The sequence below is a fragment of the Cheilinus undulatus genome, linkage group 21, assembly GCF_018320785.1.
Source record: "Cheilinus undulatus linkage group 21, ASM1832078v1, whole genome shotgun sequence".
In the NCBI taxonomy this organism is placed as follows: Eukaryota; Metazoa; Chordata; class Actinopteri; order Labriformes; family Labridae; genus Cheilinus; species Cheilinus undulatus.
The window spans coordinates 41244621-41262195 of NC_054885.1; the positions used below are offsets into that span (position 1 = coordinate 41244621).

Below are 17575 nucleotides of genomic sequence, written 5' to 3' on the forward strand. Positions count from 1 at the left end.
GATCACAGAAAAAACATTAATTCTGACATTATTTTTGACTTAAGTCAGTTTGAGTAATGAAAGCCTCATTTCTCCTGGTGAGGTGTGCAGATTGAACATGCTAATACTCATCTCCTTTATGTTCACTTTAGTGTTGACACACTAAAGTGAAAATAAAGGTTTTAGTTTCATAAAGAAAAACCAGACCGATGTGGATCAGCTTCTTTAAAAGGTTTAGGTTTTCATTTTAGAGCTGTACTTTCACATTTCATCAAAAATCTTTACACTATGAATACACAGAACTATCTGCATGCTGAGTGTCAGCGGATCTGACCATTTCAGCTGTTACAGCAAATATAACTAATATATCAACCATGCTTAGAATGCAGGATGAATTTTTGTCCCTTAAACTTTGCAATGTTCTCTACAGATGGCGGTTTCAGCTCTGAGCTACAGCTAGTGTCATTTGGAACTCTTCAGAAGGATGTTTTTGTGTTGGTTGTATTGGTTGATTCTTGTCAAAGAGAGTTAGCTTTCTTAACAATTAAAAAACAAGTCTAAACACCAGCATCTCTCAGCTAGAACGAGTGTAAAATTAGCTGCAGGTCCATTATTAGTAATATGAGCCTCCTGGTTTCTAGCAGGTAAATTCAGAGGTAAATCCCAGTGAACATGTGCTTTTCACAGATAAAACACCACACCAACAACAGACGTACTTAAAAAAAAGAATTTATTCCAGAATGAATAAACAGAACAGCCTTGTGGTCACATTACTACACTTCCTTCAATTTCACACAGAGAGCAGAAACTGGGTGGAAGCCACCGGCTCCACCGATCAGAAAATCAAACGGGTCGACCCTTCGACAACGAAACGAGCTCCAGATTTGACATTTCATCACCAGAGAAAACTAAAACATCACTGATCAGAGAGTGGCACGGATTATTTTCAGCACGATCAAATCAGCTGTGAGCAGTGAAATAATTTAAAAATATGTCCTCGCACATCTTCATCGACAGGGTGAATGAACTTATCTGTGAGGGGGGAGGAGGATCAGTACGAGTGAACTTACAGCGTGTCCTCATAGCACGCCAGCGTCAGATATCGTTAGCATCATGCAGCATGAGACGCTCACTGCATCCTGGAGAGATTTCATTCCCCTTCAGCATCTAGGGCTTTTATTTTGAAGGCTACAAGTTTTGCCTTTGTGTTAACACAACTTCACATTTCACTTACAGATACAGACATTATTGATTCACTGTAAAACAAACTAGAACACTCTGAGAAACTAAAGGAGAAGGAAACCAAGGAAATACTCCTGCAGGATGCTCCTGGATCATCAGAAACAGGGAGATAGAGGCTAAAGCGGATCTCAGCTAGATCTCAGCCTTAAAATTATATTCTATTGATCCTAACACAATAAAAATGGCCTTTAGCAGCTATTAGATTTAGCACTGCTTTGACTGATGTTAACTAATACTCTACTTCACTTGATGACAATCGTTTAACTGCTCATTTACATAAAAATGTTGAGTAAAATCGATCATTTCTCTAACCCTGGATGTTCCTGCTCTCTTCTTCTTTAGTGGTGTATTGGCAGTTCCAGCGTGCTGCAGCCACCCCCTGGTGGAGGTGCTGCATTACAACCAGGAGCCAGTGAAGAAATGGAGACCTGGATTTTAGTATCTTTGCTCATCCCTAGATCCATCCTGCTGCATCGCTCATGTGCTGCTGGGACAATTTTAACAGGAAACACATTTGAGGCTGATTCTGACGCTCGCTGGCGTCACGTGCTGTGAGGACACGCCGTTATCTGTAAGGGGGCGTGGTCTCAGTACTCATCTCCCGCTGCCTCCATCTTGTATCCGTTCTCCCCGGAGCCATAGCCGTCAGCCGATGGCGCCTCCTGCTGCTCCATCATCATCCCGTCCTGGCTGTACTCCTCCATGTGAGGAGGTGCCCCTCCCTCGTCCTCGGGGCCCATGTCGTCTTGGGCCGCCATGTCGTCTCGGTGTCTATCCTCCCTGCGCTCGCCCTTCTCCCTGTCCCGCTTGTGCTCGCGGTCTCTGTCCCGATCTCGCCGTCTGTCTCTGTCTCTGTCCCGGTGGCTGCGGCGGCGGTCTCGGTCCCTGTCTCGCTCCCTGTCCCTTCGCTCCTCCATTCCCTCCCCCGCCTCCCCCTCGTGCTCGTCCAGCATCCTGTCCCCGCCCTCTGGGGCCCCGTCAGCCTGCCCCATCTCCTCCCCGTCGGCCCCCTTACCTCTCTCTCTGTCTCTCTTACGGTCTCTGCTCCTGCTCCTCCTCTTCCTCTCTCTGCTCCTCTCCCTGCTCCTGCTGTCGCCTCCTGCCCCTCTCTCCCTGTCCCTGTCTCTCTCTCTGCGCCTGCTGCCCCCTCCGTCCTCTCCTGCGGTCGCTCTGTCCCTATCTCTCTCTCTCTCCCTGGATCGACTACGCCTGCGGCGCTCCCTGGACCTGGACCTCCTGCGCTCCCTGTCCTTGTCCCGGTCTCGCTCCCTGCTGCGCTCCCTTCGGTCTCGATCACTGCGGGAGGTCGAGGCAGAGTCAGACACGGCAGTACATCTTCAGTGTAAAAAGACAGCCATTCTGAATACTCACCCTCCCAGAGGACGGTCGTCGTAACGGGACGCATCGTCTCGGCCCGAGTGTTTGATGTTGACATCAGCGCCTCCTCTCCTGGTGCCTCCCAAACCTCCACCTGAACAACAAGCAGACGAGGAGGTCAGCGTGGAGACGACAGCGTTCACCTGCTCAGATCAGCAGAACTGAGGACAGCTCAGACGTCTACTCACACACAGATAAACACTAACATGGATTCATAAAGCAGACTCGTCAGACAGAAAGGGACGCTTTTAACAAGGAGGAACTACTAATATGGAAGCAGAATTTACTTATTCTCAGTGATGTCAGAGCAGCGTTCAATGCTTTCTAGGAATGTGGGCTCAAATAAATCACTTTAAACCCATGGTTCTCAACTGGTGGGTCAGGAACCTTAAGGAGGTCATGTAGCTATCCTCAGTGGGGGGTGGATGTGTGCCTGGAACGAACATGTAGGGAAAAAAAAGTCTACGCTGTGCTTTTATTTTGAAGGTGTGTCTGCGTCTCTTCCTTCACATCTTTGGTTCCAGCTCAAGTCCAAACTGCCCCTTTGTCATTTAAAACATTTAGCTGTGACTGTAAAAACGAGGGAATCTGGGTTTTAATTTGTTGTTAAGGAGGTGATGGTGGGTCCTGAGACCAGGTGAGAAGCTCTAGCCGGGTTACGGCTGTAAGCCCCAGGAAAAACAGACTGTAGCTACAGTGATAACCAGAGACTTCAGCAAAGCGACTCAGAGGTTTTTCATATCTGATCTGTTTCCACTGCATGCTAGTGTCAGGATCTTAGCTAAACTTTAGCTCTGCTGTCTCAGCTAAATCTGTCATCCTTGTACTTAATCAGTTTTCTCTGACGGGCAGACATTTGTAAAGTCCTCCTTCCTTGGGGTGCAGAGGGCCTAGAGCACTGATCATCAACTGGCAGCCCGGGGGCCAAATCAGGGCCCCTCAAAGTCTCCTGTCTGGCCCCCAGAAGATCATTAGATTCAGAAAAGCAAGAAAAGAAGATGTTGTGGATTTAAGAGTATCTTTTGGCTTTAAATGTCTGCAGCTGTTAAATCCACCCCAAAAGCAATTAATATCTAAATAGTTCAGAACGACTTCACATTTGATCTGTTTTTACAGAAATTCACTTTTCAGCCATTATTAGTAAATATTTTAAAAATGTGCTAAAACTGGCAAAAATGGCCAGATAAAGTGGTGAAAAGGGGTTAGAGAATGGCACAAATGGGCAATAAGATCCAAATGGGTTGTGGAGTGGCACAAAGGGACAAAAACTTGCAGGACAGGTGGTGAGAGGACGTTAAAATGTGGCAAACCATTTGTGTTGAAGGATAAAAGGGGCAAAAATTACATCAAACATGGGTGAAAAGTGGCAAAAATTGTGACAAAAGTAATGAAAAGTGGCAAAAATAGACAAAAAGGTACAAAAATGGACAAAAAGGAAGGATAAGACAGGCAAGAAAAGTGGTTTAAAGAAGTTAAAGAATGGCAAAAAGATGGGTTAAAGAGGCGAAAATGGTCAAAAAGTATCAAAATGGGTTAAAAGTGGAAAATGGTGCAAAAGTAGCCAATGGCAAAGTAGTGAAACCGCAGGAAAGTGTGTTGTAAGAGTGATAAAAGAGCAAAAATGGGTTAAACGTGGCACAAAATGTTGCAGAAATGGCAGAATGAAGCAGTGAAGTAGTGAGAAGTGTTAAACATGAGTTCATATTGGTGCTAAATCATAATTGTTGAGGGCCCATTCTCTGGGATTTTCAGGAGCCAAGCCAATTCTGCAGGCCTCTCTCCTTCTGGTCTACGGCGTTATATATCAGGATATATCTCACTGGAAATGACTAAAAATGTCCTGCGTTTTGAAAGAAAATACGAATACTAGTAAGATTAAATGTTAATCAGAACAAAATATTGATTTAATTTTTCTTTATTTGGAAGTCTGGCCCCCACAGACTCTGTCAGGAATAAATCTGGCCCTTGTGCAAATGTACTTGATGACCCCTGGCCTAGAGGTTTAAGAGGCTAAAAGCTGCAGGAAGCTTTTAGCCTCAGAAATCTCTGATGCTACCAGTTAGACATCCAACCTAACAGTAATGTAACAGAGCTCAACAGTGTGGAAGAAGAGGAATCTTTCATTTTCTCCAGAGCAGATCTGATCATCAGCCAAACTGTCAGGTAGGTCTGCCTCAGATATGTCTGAGTGTAAACTAGAGCTGGGAAATTCATTTAAATTAGATTAAATTGCAATATGGCCTGCTGCAATTTTCAAATAGGAGAAGGTGTAATATTTCTTTAACCTTAGGTTTGTGTCAAAATACCAGTTGAGGACTATTTTGCAGCAGAGATGTTATGCAACCATTTTAGTTTCACATTTTTAGGATAGTGAAAAAAAATCTTATTTTCTTCATTTTTGGATGTTTTTCTCATTAAATTTAGCCTGGTAATTACAGCCTGGTCCATGTCTTTAAAAAGTTGACATCAGGATTTAGAGAGATGTGGCATTTTACCACTGCAGCGCTCTACAGACTGACGCACTCACTGATTTATCTTTGCACCACTAATGCTGTCGTCAGTATGACGCTGAACCTTACTGCATGCAACAACCAGGAGATGAGCAGTCAAATTATTCACTTATTTACTTGTTTGCTACGTTTGCTGCTCTGCAGGTTCACCAGACTGGGCAGTAACTGGAAGAAAGCTGTGAACAATATTCATAGCATTAGTATCCCTAAACTTTGGAGCGGGCTCATAAAGAAAAACATCTATTCCATGGCTGATGATTGGACCTCAGAGATGATAAACAGCTGACCTAGCCTTCGAGGGTGCCATCCCTTCACGGTGCGCCCTCGCTCCACATCCACCAGCACTCTCCTGCCGTCGATCTTCTTCCCGTCGGCGTGTTTGTAGGCGGCTGGAGGACAGGAGGGGAGAGGAAATCAGAGCGTTTAGATGAAGAAGGAGCGAGTCAGTGGTGTCAAAGGAAACAAACAGTGGTTCATGATACTGACCAGGAGCAGGCGAGGCCGAGATGGCTGCTCTCTGGGTAAAAGCCGAAGATAATGGGAGCAGACTTCCTTCCACCCGATGAGTGATTCATACACGTTTATCTAACACATTTACCTCCTCTCACAGCCTACTGCAGTTTCATTCTTCTGAATAAGCCATACTGTTTTTCTATTCAACAAGCACACTCCTTCATTTAGTTATAATTCACTCTTTCACACAGACTACAACATGGCAGCATTCAGGTTTAGGCTGGCTATACACCAGATGATTTAGGGCACATTTTCAAGCATATTTTGTCCTCCAATAATCAAGGACAGCCCGGCCCTTTAAGGTTTATCACAACAGAATAGGTGTCCAAATAATCCTCAAGAGTGTGGGTCAGTATGATTCATTTACTGCTACCTATCCAGTTGGAGCCTCCCTGATTTGGAATTGTAAAAACCACATTTGATTATGGTTTCAGCTCGGTCTGCCTCAAACAGAAGACCCCAGCAGCCAATGAGAGCGAGGACGAGCTGCTGAGTATTTTAAAGCTCACAAACATGTCAGCCAACATAAACCCTGCTGTGACCCCGGAGGATTACTGAGAAAACACCAGAACAGTTACCTTTTCAGTTTCTTTACATTTTAAGTTCACTTCCCCTCTGATCTACCGCGTGCCTCCAGAGGACTTAACTATAAAAATCAGTTCAAACTGTCTTTATGTCTGTGTTTCCCACATTTTTTAATCTATTAGGATCTAGGGCTGGGCAATTATTTGAAAATTAGATTTAATCGTAAGAAAGCCTGCCGTAATTTTCAAATCTCAGAAGGTGCAATATTTCTCTAACCTGAAACTTGTGCCAAAATATCAGTTTACACCTTTCTTTTGCAGCAGAGATGTTATACATTGCATGTCATGCAATCATACAAGGCTCATTTTTTTAGAATAGTCCGCAAAGAAACAATTTCCTCATTTTTGTACATTTTTCTTATTGACTATGAGAATGATATAAAAATTACTAGGGATGCACGATAATATCGGTCTGGTACCGGCAGATATCAAAATTTCTGCAGATACTTCCACCTGATATTTTGCCTGTGTAGTTCAGCATAGATAGACTGTAAATTCAGTCCATATATATTTATAAATCAGTGAAGTTTTAGTCTGAACCAACACACCTATGTCAGGCGAGGTCTTTTTCTGTATTTATCCTCATTCTTTAAACTTAAATGTGTTTTTAAGGACTAAAGTTTGTTTCCTTGGTCATCTTTAAACCTTGAAGTGTTTAAAAAAGACTGAAATTATGTGTACAAATAGCATATTTAAATATCGATATCGGCATCAGCTAAGATGAATCTGTAAATATAGACATATTGGATATCTGCAAAAATCCAATATCGTGCATCCCTAAAAATTACTACTCCCTTCAATCCAAAAATTCACATCCGACTTTCAACATGAGTCAAAATCCACACAAGACGTTATTTTTTCAAACATTTTTAGCCCACGTTTAATTTAATACTGTGTTGGTTATAGTAAAGAAGGATTTATTGCTTGCGTTTAAACGTAACATAAGATGAGGAACTTCAGAAATAATTGCATATCAAATCGCAATATTGGGGGAAAATTGTCATTCAATTATTTTCCCAAATCGCTCAGCCCTATTAGGATCCAAAAATCATCTAGTGTTTAGCCAGTGTTTAAGTTTACACCTTAAATACATAATTGTGCAAACACAGCAGCATGTCTTTAGTAAAATGAACAGTGCAGGAGTAATATGGAAGTTAAAGACTATATGTAAGTGTGGATTATCCTGCAGGTCTCATGGCAGAAGCAGACACCTCTAATATAAAAAGCATCGTCTTAAAGTGATTTCTCTTTTATGTTATAAATAATGTACAAAATCTAAAAGTAATTTAAAGAATAATGAGCCATAAATACTTAGACTTGTAAAATGCCTCTCATGTATTATAATGGCCTCCAGTGTTGACACATGTAGATCTGATGTGAGCTCATGGAGAGCTTTGACTGATGAATCTTTGGCCAATAAAGGCGGTTCTGATTGGACCATGTAAAGGGCAGATTCATCCAGTTTTCTTATAATAGAGCAGGTTTCAAACATGAGTAAATCATTGTAGAATAACGTCAGTTTCAGACTGGGTGTGTGTTTGCTGTGTTACAGCTGTGGCATGCTCCATGTTGTCTGTGTCTCCCTGGAGTCACAGCAAAGTTTTACCTCAAAAATCTGCCTATAAAGTGACCTGTTTCACCGTAGACAAATTCTGTACAAACAAGGGGAGTTTCTCAAAGCAATGAAAAACCACAAATGTGCCTTTATCTTGCAGCATATTCTACCAATGTAGACGAACATATCTGCTAAAACAAGCTAGGCATGGCTCTCTATTATTATCATGACTATTCTGGCTGAGATTCTCTGCACGAGTCGATTTGTTAACGTTCATGTCTAAGTGAAAATCAAGCTGTGACACAGTCCTCACACACCCAGTGTGAAACGCCCCCGTGTGTGCGCTGTCTGAGGCAGGGCTAGAGAAAGGGGAGTGTGAGGTGCTCATGCTGCAGCCTGTTTAACAATCTAACTTTACAACAGGTTATCTAAAGAGCTAAACATGTTGGGTTGTTTTGTAGATGTAATGTAGAACTGAAGCATCAGAACTCCTGACCCCCTACAGTAAAGCTGCTTGTGTCCATTCATTCTCCATCCCACACCTGTCCAGGTAAACCCCACAGCTCTGATCCATCCTGCATGACTCTGAGATCCAGGCGGTCTGATGTGATGATGATCCCTGAACGTAAAACCTTTCAGTCCACGATGAGGGCCTTACCAAAACCCAGCAGACACACAACACAGTCCGAGGATTTTACCAGATCCTCCTGAAGTCCGAGGGTCTTACCAACCCCCCTAACCAGTCTTACAACTACCACTGAACAAAATCAAATGCCGAGGTCAGACTACACATTATGAGCACGATGTCCTGATCCAACAGGCAGGGTTTAGGGAACTCTGTCCTGAAAATCTCTGGTTTTATACTGTGTAGCGTGTCACGAACGAGGACGCCTCGTGGCTTCAGGAGCAAGTCTAGCATGTTCGACGTTTGTTGTCTCCTATCAGTGACGTTTACCTACAGGGGCATGGTCCCCAGACTACATAAATATCCGACCAAAAGAGTTATGGAGCCGATGCTGCTCGGATTTAAGAGACAAGGAAGTAGGGGTGGGGACCAAGAACAGTACAGAGTCTAAATACTCAGGTAGGAAACACTGCTGTTGCTGTACTGGATATAAATTTACTGTATGATGTTAGTCTCTCACTAATGAAGCAGACGTGCTTCAGAAAGCTGGTGAGCAGCTGACTGTGCTGGCTTATTGATAATCCTAATGTTTGGACAGACAAACAGAACAGCGCAGTAAACGTCTTTGTTCCATGTGTGGTCTCTTCCTGCCTCCTCCCCTTTAACATCACATCAGTTATGATGTGCCACCAAGTGGTGACCTCCGGTCCTGGAAGTGAAGCCAATGCAGAAGTGCAAAAAATGCAATACCACAAGTCAGTGTTCATTATGTCAACTAAAACTCTGACAAACTATTCATCCACAGCTTTTTTTCCATTATAAAAACTAGACTAAGACTAACAACAATAGATGAGTTCAGTTTTTGTCATGATGACTAAAACAAGACTAAAATGGCTTTGAGTTTTTGTCAACTAAAACTTAAAAGGGTAGAAATGACTAAAACGTGACTTAAACTAAAATGCATTTAATTTAAAGACTAAAACTAAGACTAAAATTAAAAACAGCTGCCAAAATTAACACTGCTGCGAGCGTCCACTTGAGGCTGGCTGCAGGAACACCTGAAGTCCCGTCTGATCACCTGTTAAAAAGCCATTTTCTACACTAGAAATAAACTGGTTTACAGCCTGGTTCAAATAAACCAAATGTGTCTCATTAGCTAGTGTCTTCATGTGCTCTCACTGTATGGAGGGTGAATTTTTTTGTACCACAATGGTTTAGATCATATTTAGGAAAAACCTCACTCCGGACTGATTGATGCGTCGTTGAGTTAGTGGGCGGGCCGTTACGCAATCTGAATATGGCTGACGTCACACAGAGTTTGTCTAATTTTCTACAGTCTATGTGTGCTACTGTCAAACAGTCGGTCACGTCCCGGCATGACTTTGTGGCTCCATGGTCACCTGATCTGACGCATCGACCATCGTAACGGACAAAAAGGCTGTGTAGTCTGACCTCGGTCACACTGAAGTCCCTTCCCCACCTTCAGGGTCTTACCGAAGTCCCTCAGCATCAGCACTCACAGCTTCAGCACACCTCTCTGATCGGGGGCCTTACCACAACCCCCCCGTTTCCTATTCTGAGGACGACATCGTCCAATCACTGCAGGGCCTTACCAAACCCCCACCAGACCTACCAGAACTTACCCACTGAAGAGGAAATCAAACTACAGAAGTGACGGTTTCTTCCTACCAGGAGCGTTAAAATCACAACTCTGAGCAGCTACAGGTAAAGAAACTGTCTGTGTGCAAGGTCAGTGATGTCCTGATCCTAAAGCTGACATGTCCTGGATCTAAAGTGGCCTGACTCTGGATAAAAATGTCTTTAACTGTAGGGATTACTTCTGAAAATATCTACACTTTACAGTAGTGATACATGTTTCTGTGCTGCTACACTAACAGGTCTCTATCTGCAGTTATGTAGGATTAAATCATGTATGAATAGAGCCCGTTTATTAACAACACCACCACCCTCATCTGCCTTTTCTGTTAAAGCCAGCTCACACAATCTTAGTTATTCTGACGCAACCTGCAGCAAAAGGTTAAATACATTCTGGGCCAGGATATTACTCTGAATTGATTTATACTTCCTATTATTTGTTTACCGCTGCAGATAACTGAACCTAGATCAGATATTTTAGTTGTAAATATCAGCAAACATTGGCCCACATCATCTGTGAAAATCAGCCTGTCATCTGTAAATATTGGCTGTCTGTAAATATTAGTTTGTTGAGTTTTAAGCATGTCAAACAGGCCTACACCAGCTCCAGCATCCTTAAACTTTAAAATGTGTCTTAGGCACTGAAATTGTGGGTGTGACCTACATTTATATATCAGCATAGGTATTGGTTAAAATGAATTTGGAAATATCGACACAGCTGCAAGCAGAAATCTAATATTATCCAACCCTAGGAATGAAAACTAAACTCAAGATGACAAGCGACCATTGAGGCTTGATGGGCATAAATGAGACACGTTTTTTGTTTTCTGATTAACTACAGCAGATCACCTTAGCTGACAGGGCGGTCTTTAACGCCTGGCTGTACCTGTGGGCGTCTACACAACCAATCAAATCTAACCGAGCACATCCCAGACTGCCTCTGCATGCAGTCTAAGCAATCAGACATCAAATCGTCATATTGAAGTTCACGCCAAGCATGCAGGATTACCGCTTGTATCTGATTACCCAGCATGGATGTAATATTTCCCGCCCTCAGTGCACTGAGGTGGCTCTAACATAAAGGGCAGAATCACTGGGTGATATTTCAGACTCTCAGGGGTGTGTTCAATGGTCAAAGCCTCTCTTCAGAGTTTAATAAAAGCAGCGAAATCTCTTTAGAGCTTCCTTTAAAGATGCCTGATCCATTGAACGCAGCTCCTGTGCCCTATGTAGGAGATGGAGGGTGGAAAGAAATCTTACCCATCATACAAACCCATTATACCAACCATATACTGAGCTGTGGTAGTAGGGTGTAGATGTATCATAACCATCATCATCTGCCAGCCAGCTCTGGCCAATAGCCATCACAGATTGGCGGCTGCAGTGGCAATGAGAACAACACACAGTTAATAGAGAGTTTATGCCCCCGTCCCCCCTCAGTCCTCCCCCTCTGACGCTACATGATGCTGTGATTCACCAACTCTGGTCTGAACAGCTGATCGCACTCATGGTCCTGAATGGCGTCCGTGTGATACACGGCGCCATTCAGAGTTTAAAGAGACATGTCTGCATTACTCTGAGGCATCACCACCCAGTTAAATCTATCAGCTACTGTGGTGACGTTACACGAATCTCAGCGTGACCAGGGTTGAAGACCACCCATAAAATCTGACACACAAACTAATCAAACAGTCCTGGACACGTGATTGGCCGCTGCGTGGTGACCATGTGCTTACCATCGGAGTCCACCAGGAGAGCTGCTCCCTCACAGAGCTACACGCCTAACAGTTAAAACACAATGTGCCCTTTGACAGGCAAACATGTTCAGCATCAGAGACTTTCCCATCATGCCCTACTGAACGAAGCAGTCGCCCTCCTCAACCAGACTATTAGTCACTGACGACACAGACACGCACATCACACAACCACCAGACTGGATTCAACATGCAGACCCTAACGTTTCACCTTCACAGGTGTTAAAGAATAAGCCCCTCCCCCTTTAAGTGTCATTATATTCATATTTATGTACAAGGAGGGAGCTTTATGTCTTTGTAACCTTCACATCACATACAACACAATGAAGAATGAATCCAGAGGTACTCACAGTGCATGTCCCGTTCATGCTCGTACTCGATGAAAGCATAGCCACGAGGTTTCCCCGTCCTCTTGTTGTACACGATGTAAATCTGAAACCAAAGATATTTCCTACTCCTTCAAATGTTTCATTTATAAACAGTGATGTGGAGATAAAGCAATCTGAATCAACAATTAATCTCAGTGCTAAAGATCTAAGTGCACTGGATCTAAAAGGTTTGGCTGAATTTTAAGGACGTTTTTCTCCTCTCCAGTTTTTAAATGTTAATAAAGTTCATGAGATTCTATCATTGGGATCAAATCAAGCTATTCTGACTCTAATCAGAATTATCATTCCTAAATTCAAACAATTAGGGAATTAGACTGTAGCCTGTGAATGGAGATTTAAAATAAAGTCAGACTAAACTGTCTCACAAAGGAACCATTCACACCCCTAATCAATCCTTTCTAACGTACTAATGTTGTCAAATAACCTACAGATTTTCATCAATATCTGAATGCTGCCAGAGAAATAGAAAAAAAAAGTCTGAATTGCACGGATATGCTGTGATTGGTGGACAAGCAGGAGGTGCCAGGGAGGAGCAAACGTGTCGATTACAGAGAAGAGCATCTTCACGTACCCGTTTGATGGGGCCATAGACTTCAAATTCACGACGCAGCTTGGACTCTGTGGTATCGTAGTTCTGCAGCAAAGAGAGGACTATTAGACATCAACAATAAACATTCATAACCATTAGCATTTATGACTTCAACATACTCACCACTCGAGCCACAAACAGGGTCTTAAAGGCATCGCCCTGTGCGTTGGGGTCATTGTGGGGGTCCCCTGATGGAAAGCAAACAGAAAACAGGATGAGTTTAAGCAAAGACAACAAACAGCTCATAGTAAAGGCCACTAAGAACACTCACAAAGCTTCAGCTCTGTCTCCATCACAGCTTGCCTCCTCTCGATTTTCTCCCTCCTCTGCAGAAGAAAAACAGATTTAAGAAATGGTTCCAACATTTAAAAACAAGTTTAGTAAAATTACCAGACTACCCAAACTAAATTATCTAACCTGCATTACAACTGATAACTGAAAAACTGTTTAATATGATCAACCATCAAAATAGTCGTTAGTTCTTTCCCTAAGTCACACAAATTAGAGATGCATGGTACTGAATTTCTGCTAATATTCACAAATTTATTCTAGCCTATCCCCATATTGATACCAGTATTTACATGCAATTCAGACCTAAAACTTCAGTCCTTCAAACAGAAATTTCGGAGCTTTACAAAGAACAAACTTCAGTCCTTCAAACAGACATTTCAGAGCTTTACAAAGAACAAACTTCAGTCCTTCAAACAGACATTTCAGAGCTTTACAAAGAACAAACTTCAGTCCTTCAAACAGACATTTCAGAGCTTTACAAAGAACAAACTTCAGTCCTTCAAACAGACTTTGAAGTGTAGATAATGGTGATGAAAACAGGAAAACTCTTAGGCCAACGTAGGCCTACTGGCTTAAAGCTCAACTAAGTTCTGTTTTCTTAGGCCAGTTCACACAGCTGATACAGGCAGACAGACTCTAGACAGAATATCTGTTGTAAATACCAGCAGAAATCTTCATATCTGCTGATACTTATGTCATGCCAACATATTGCACCCCTTATATATCTATGTATCTCTTTAATATGTGACCAATGTGGAATCTGTGGTAGGGCTGAATGATTTGGGAACATCATCTAATGGCTTTTTTTTGCAATATTTTAATTAAATATGGTATTATTTTTAAAATTACTCAATATCCGTATTTTATTTACAAGCAGAGGTAATAATTTATTCTTGGTTGCAGCCGACTCATCATAAGATAGATTAACTAAGGCTGAACTATTTAACAGACTATCTAAAAGCCATCTTTTTGACCTGATTTGCAAATTTGACATGACTGATCAAAATGATCATTTGTACGCCATTCTTGTTTTTTTTTTTTAATAAGAAAAATACAAAACAGGGAAACTATACACTTTTGCAAACTTTTCTTGAATTATTGAGATTTGGCTGTTGCATTATGTGGAGAGCAAGACGTCTCTGCAGCAGCAATGCAGTTAGTTGGGATTTTGACAGACATTTTGGGTTAAAGAAAATTACAACTCGTGATTTAGAAAATTCAGTAAAACATATAGTGAGTTAATCTAAATCAGTGTTACTCAACTAAAGAGCCAAACTGTTGAAAAATACCTTTGCAAGAGCGCCAATCTAAGAAAAAGTGGCAAAAACCGCAAGAAGTAGTGATAAAAAATAAGTTAAAGGAGGCAAAAACAGTCAAAAAGCAACAAAACTGGGTGAAAAGGAGTGAAAATGGGGAGATAAGGTGGAAGAAGGGTCAGAAAATAGGTGAGAAGTGACAAAAAATGAGTTACAGGCAGCAAAAATGGTCCATAAGTGGCAAAAACAAGGCAAAAAATGAGGGGAAATTGACTAAAATGGGAAAAAGCAGTAAAGAGTGGAAAAACAGGTAAAGAAAAATAGGAAAGGAGTGGTATTTAATGGCAAAAAATGGGCAAAATTGGTGAAAAGGGGCCAAAATGGAAAAAAAAACAATAAAAGTGGTAAAAAATGGGTGAAAATTGGTGAAAAAAGGAAAAAATGGTGAAAAGAACTGGCAAAAATCATCAAGAAATAGGAAACAAGTGGTATTGAATGGGAAAAATGGGCGAAAAGTGGTGAAAAAGGAAAAAATGCAAAAAACTGTGATAAGAACTGGCAAAAATGGGCAATACACAGTGAAAAGAAGTGGTAAAAACGGGCAAAAAAAATTTGGAAATTGGCAAAAAATGGGCGAAAAGTGTTGAAAAGGGGCCAAAATGGAAAAAAACAGCAAAAGGAAGTGGCAAAAATGGGCAAAAAAGTAGGGAATAGGCAAAAAAATGGGTGAAAAGTGGTGAAAAAAGGAAATAATGGTGAAAAGAACTGGCAAAAAATAGGAAACAAGTCGTACTTAGTGGCAAAAAAAGGGTGGACTGTAATGAAGCTTCATCCCAGCCTCACCTTCCTCTCCAGTCTGACTGTCCTGTTATTTATTTAATGTTAATTATTTAATGTTAATTATTTAATGATATATAGAAGCTGAAGCTTCATCCCAGCCTCACCTTCCTCTCCAGTCTGACTCTGTCCTGTTAATTATTTAATGTTAATTATTTAATGTTAATTATTTAATGATATATAGAAGCTGAAGCTTCATCCCAGCCTCACCTTCCTCTCCAGTCTGACTCTGTCCTGTTAATTATTTAATGTTAATTATTTAATGTTAATTATTGAATGATATATAGAAGCTGAAGCTTCATCCCAGCCTCACCTTCCTCTCCAGTCTGTCTCTGTCCTGTTAATTATTTAATGTTAATTATTTAATGTTAATTATTGAATGATATATAGAAGCTGAAGCTTCATCCCAGCCTCACCTTCCTCTCCAGTCTGTCTCTGTCCTGTTATTTATTTAATGTTAATTATTTAATGTTAATTATTTAATGTTAATTATTTAATGATATATAGAAGCTGAAGCTTCATCCCAGCCTCACCTTCCTCTCCAGTCTGTCTCTGTCCTGTTAATTATTTAATGTTAATTATTTAATGTTAATTATTTAGAGAACAAACCAAAAAAGATGGGACAGTGAGCCAAGCTAACATTAACAAAGCTACGGGAGCCTGTGGGGGTTAAAGTCACCTCGAAGTGCCTGATGAAGGGAGCGATGCCGCTGTAGGGCTGGTTGTGGTGCTTCTCATGGGGAAGTTTCTCCAGCTGGGGCAGGAAGGGGATGGGGTCCCGGGGGGCGAACAGGGCCAGAAGGTTAGGGGGGAGAAACTGAGTCATCTTTCACCTACAGAGAGGACAGAACACATTTTATATGAGTAACAGAAGGACAACAACACATATAATGCCATTAAACACAACCCCGACACGTTTGATTACCAACTACAGCAGGCCGGAGGGGCTAACACGCCTTTAAGCTTGAATGCTAACGGTAATTTCCCCAAAGTAGTCTCACTCACTGCTCAGACTTGTTAAAATACATAACTTATATTTACACACTATAAATAACAGTCTACTAATAGTTAATGCCGCGTCCTTTCCTCCAGCTGCCGTTTAAACAGCCCATTTAGCCTTTACTCCATTCTTTAGCGTTAGCCATCGAGCTAACATGCTACACCGATGCTCCTCGGGTCCTGTCGCCGGTTCTTACCGTCTCTCCTCCGCTATGGGCGGACAAAAATCACACCATGGACAGGGGGAAGGACCGGGATGGGTCTGACAGTCCGAGTAAATGAATCACAAAAAGTTAATGCCGCGTCCTTTCCTCCAGCTGCCGTTTAAACAGCCCATTTAGCCTTTACTCCATTCTTTAGCGTTAGCCATCGAGCTAACATGCTACACCGATGCTCCTCGGGTCCTGTCGCCGGTTCTTACCGTCTCTCCTCCGCTATGGGCGGACAAAAATCACACCATGGACCGGGGGAAGGACCGGGTAGTGCCTGCGGGTCTGCGGGACCTCTTCAGTCCGAGTAAATGTGTTAAAATCACAGGTAAGAAACCACAGGTAGAACACGGGGTACGGAGTAGGCCCGGCGCGTGCTCACAATAAGACCTAACGAGCAGCTAGCTTACTGTTGCCGTGATCACGGGAGAAAATGGCGGGCTGCCGCAAACTGAACACAAAGGTCGTAACTGACGTAGCTAGGCTCGTTGGCGTCACCAGCGTAGATCAGTATGATTCAGTGACTTCTAACATAAGTTAGATTGTATATTAAATAAATAAAATAACTTAAATATTGCGGATATGTCCCATGTTTAGCTGTCTGTGTTAGTAATGACCTAAATGTAGCAGCAACAGTTCAATTTAAACTAAAGAAACAAAATAATAAAGATTATGGCTTCAAAAATAAGTTTCTAGAAGTTTTAGACCTCTACGTTTTAATTATACAACACAAATCCCCCAAAACGTGGGTCACGGTGTAAGATCTAGATAAAACAATGGCTGTCTAATCTCATTAACCCATGTCTGAACAGAAACTACATATCAGATGTTAAACTGAGACATCTTAACATTTCACAAAAATGTTAGCTCACACTGAATTTGATGGCAGCAACACATCTCCAAACAGTAGGGATGGGGCAACTAAAGGCTGGAAAAGTAAGTGGTACTAATGAAAAACAGCTATCAACAGGTCAGTCACATGACTGGGAATAAAAGGAGCATTTTAGAGAGGCGGAGTCTCTCAGAAGTAAAGATGGGCAGAGGTTCACCAGTCTGTGAATAACTGAGTCTTAAATTATGGAACAATTTCAGAAAAATGTCTGAAGACTTTCCCTCCATCTCCAGTCCATAATATCATCAACAGATTCAGAGAATCTGGAGAAATCTGTGAGACAGGGACAAGAAGGGGCCCTCAGGGGCCACTGCAGTA

The 17575-nt window shown here is 42.0% G+C and overlaps 1 protein-coding gene across 1 annotated transcript; it reads right to left on the reverse strand.

Annotated features, from left to right (window-relative positions):
- Positions 1 to 692: 692 nt before the first annotated feature.
- Positions 693 to 16793, reverse strand: snrnp70 (small nuclear ribonucleoprotein 70 (U1)). Its single transcript, XM_041816768.1, has 10 exons — positions 16578 to 16793; positions 15804 to 15990; positions 15691 to 15714; positions 13045 to 13099; positions 12897 to 12961; positions 12756 to 12818; positions 12146 to 12227; positions 5396 to 5497; positions 2593 to 2692; positions 693 to 2517 (listed from the first exon to the last, which is right to left on the reverse strand). Exons 2-10 carry the CDS (start codon positions 15981 to 15983, stop codon positions 1809 to 1811), a joined length of 1380 nt encoding a protein of 459 aa, XP_041672702.1. The 5' UTR covers positions 15984 to 15990; positions 16578 to 16793; the 3' UTR covers positions 693 to 1808.
- Between the last annotated feature and the right edge of the window lie 782 nt (positions 16794 to 17575).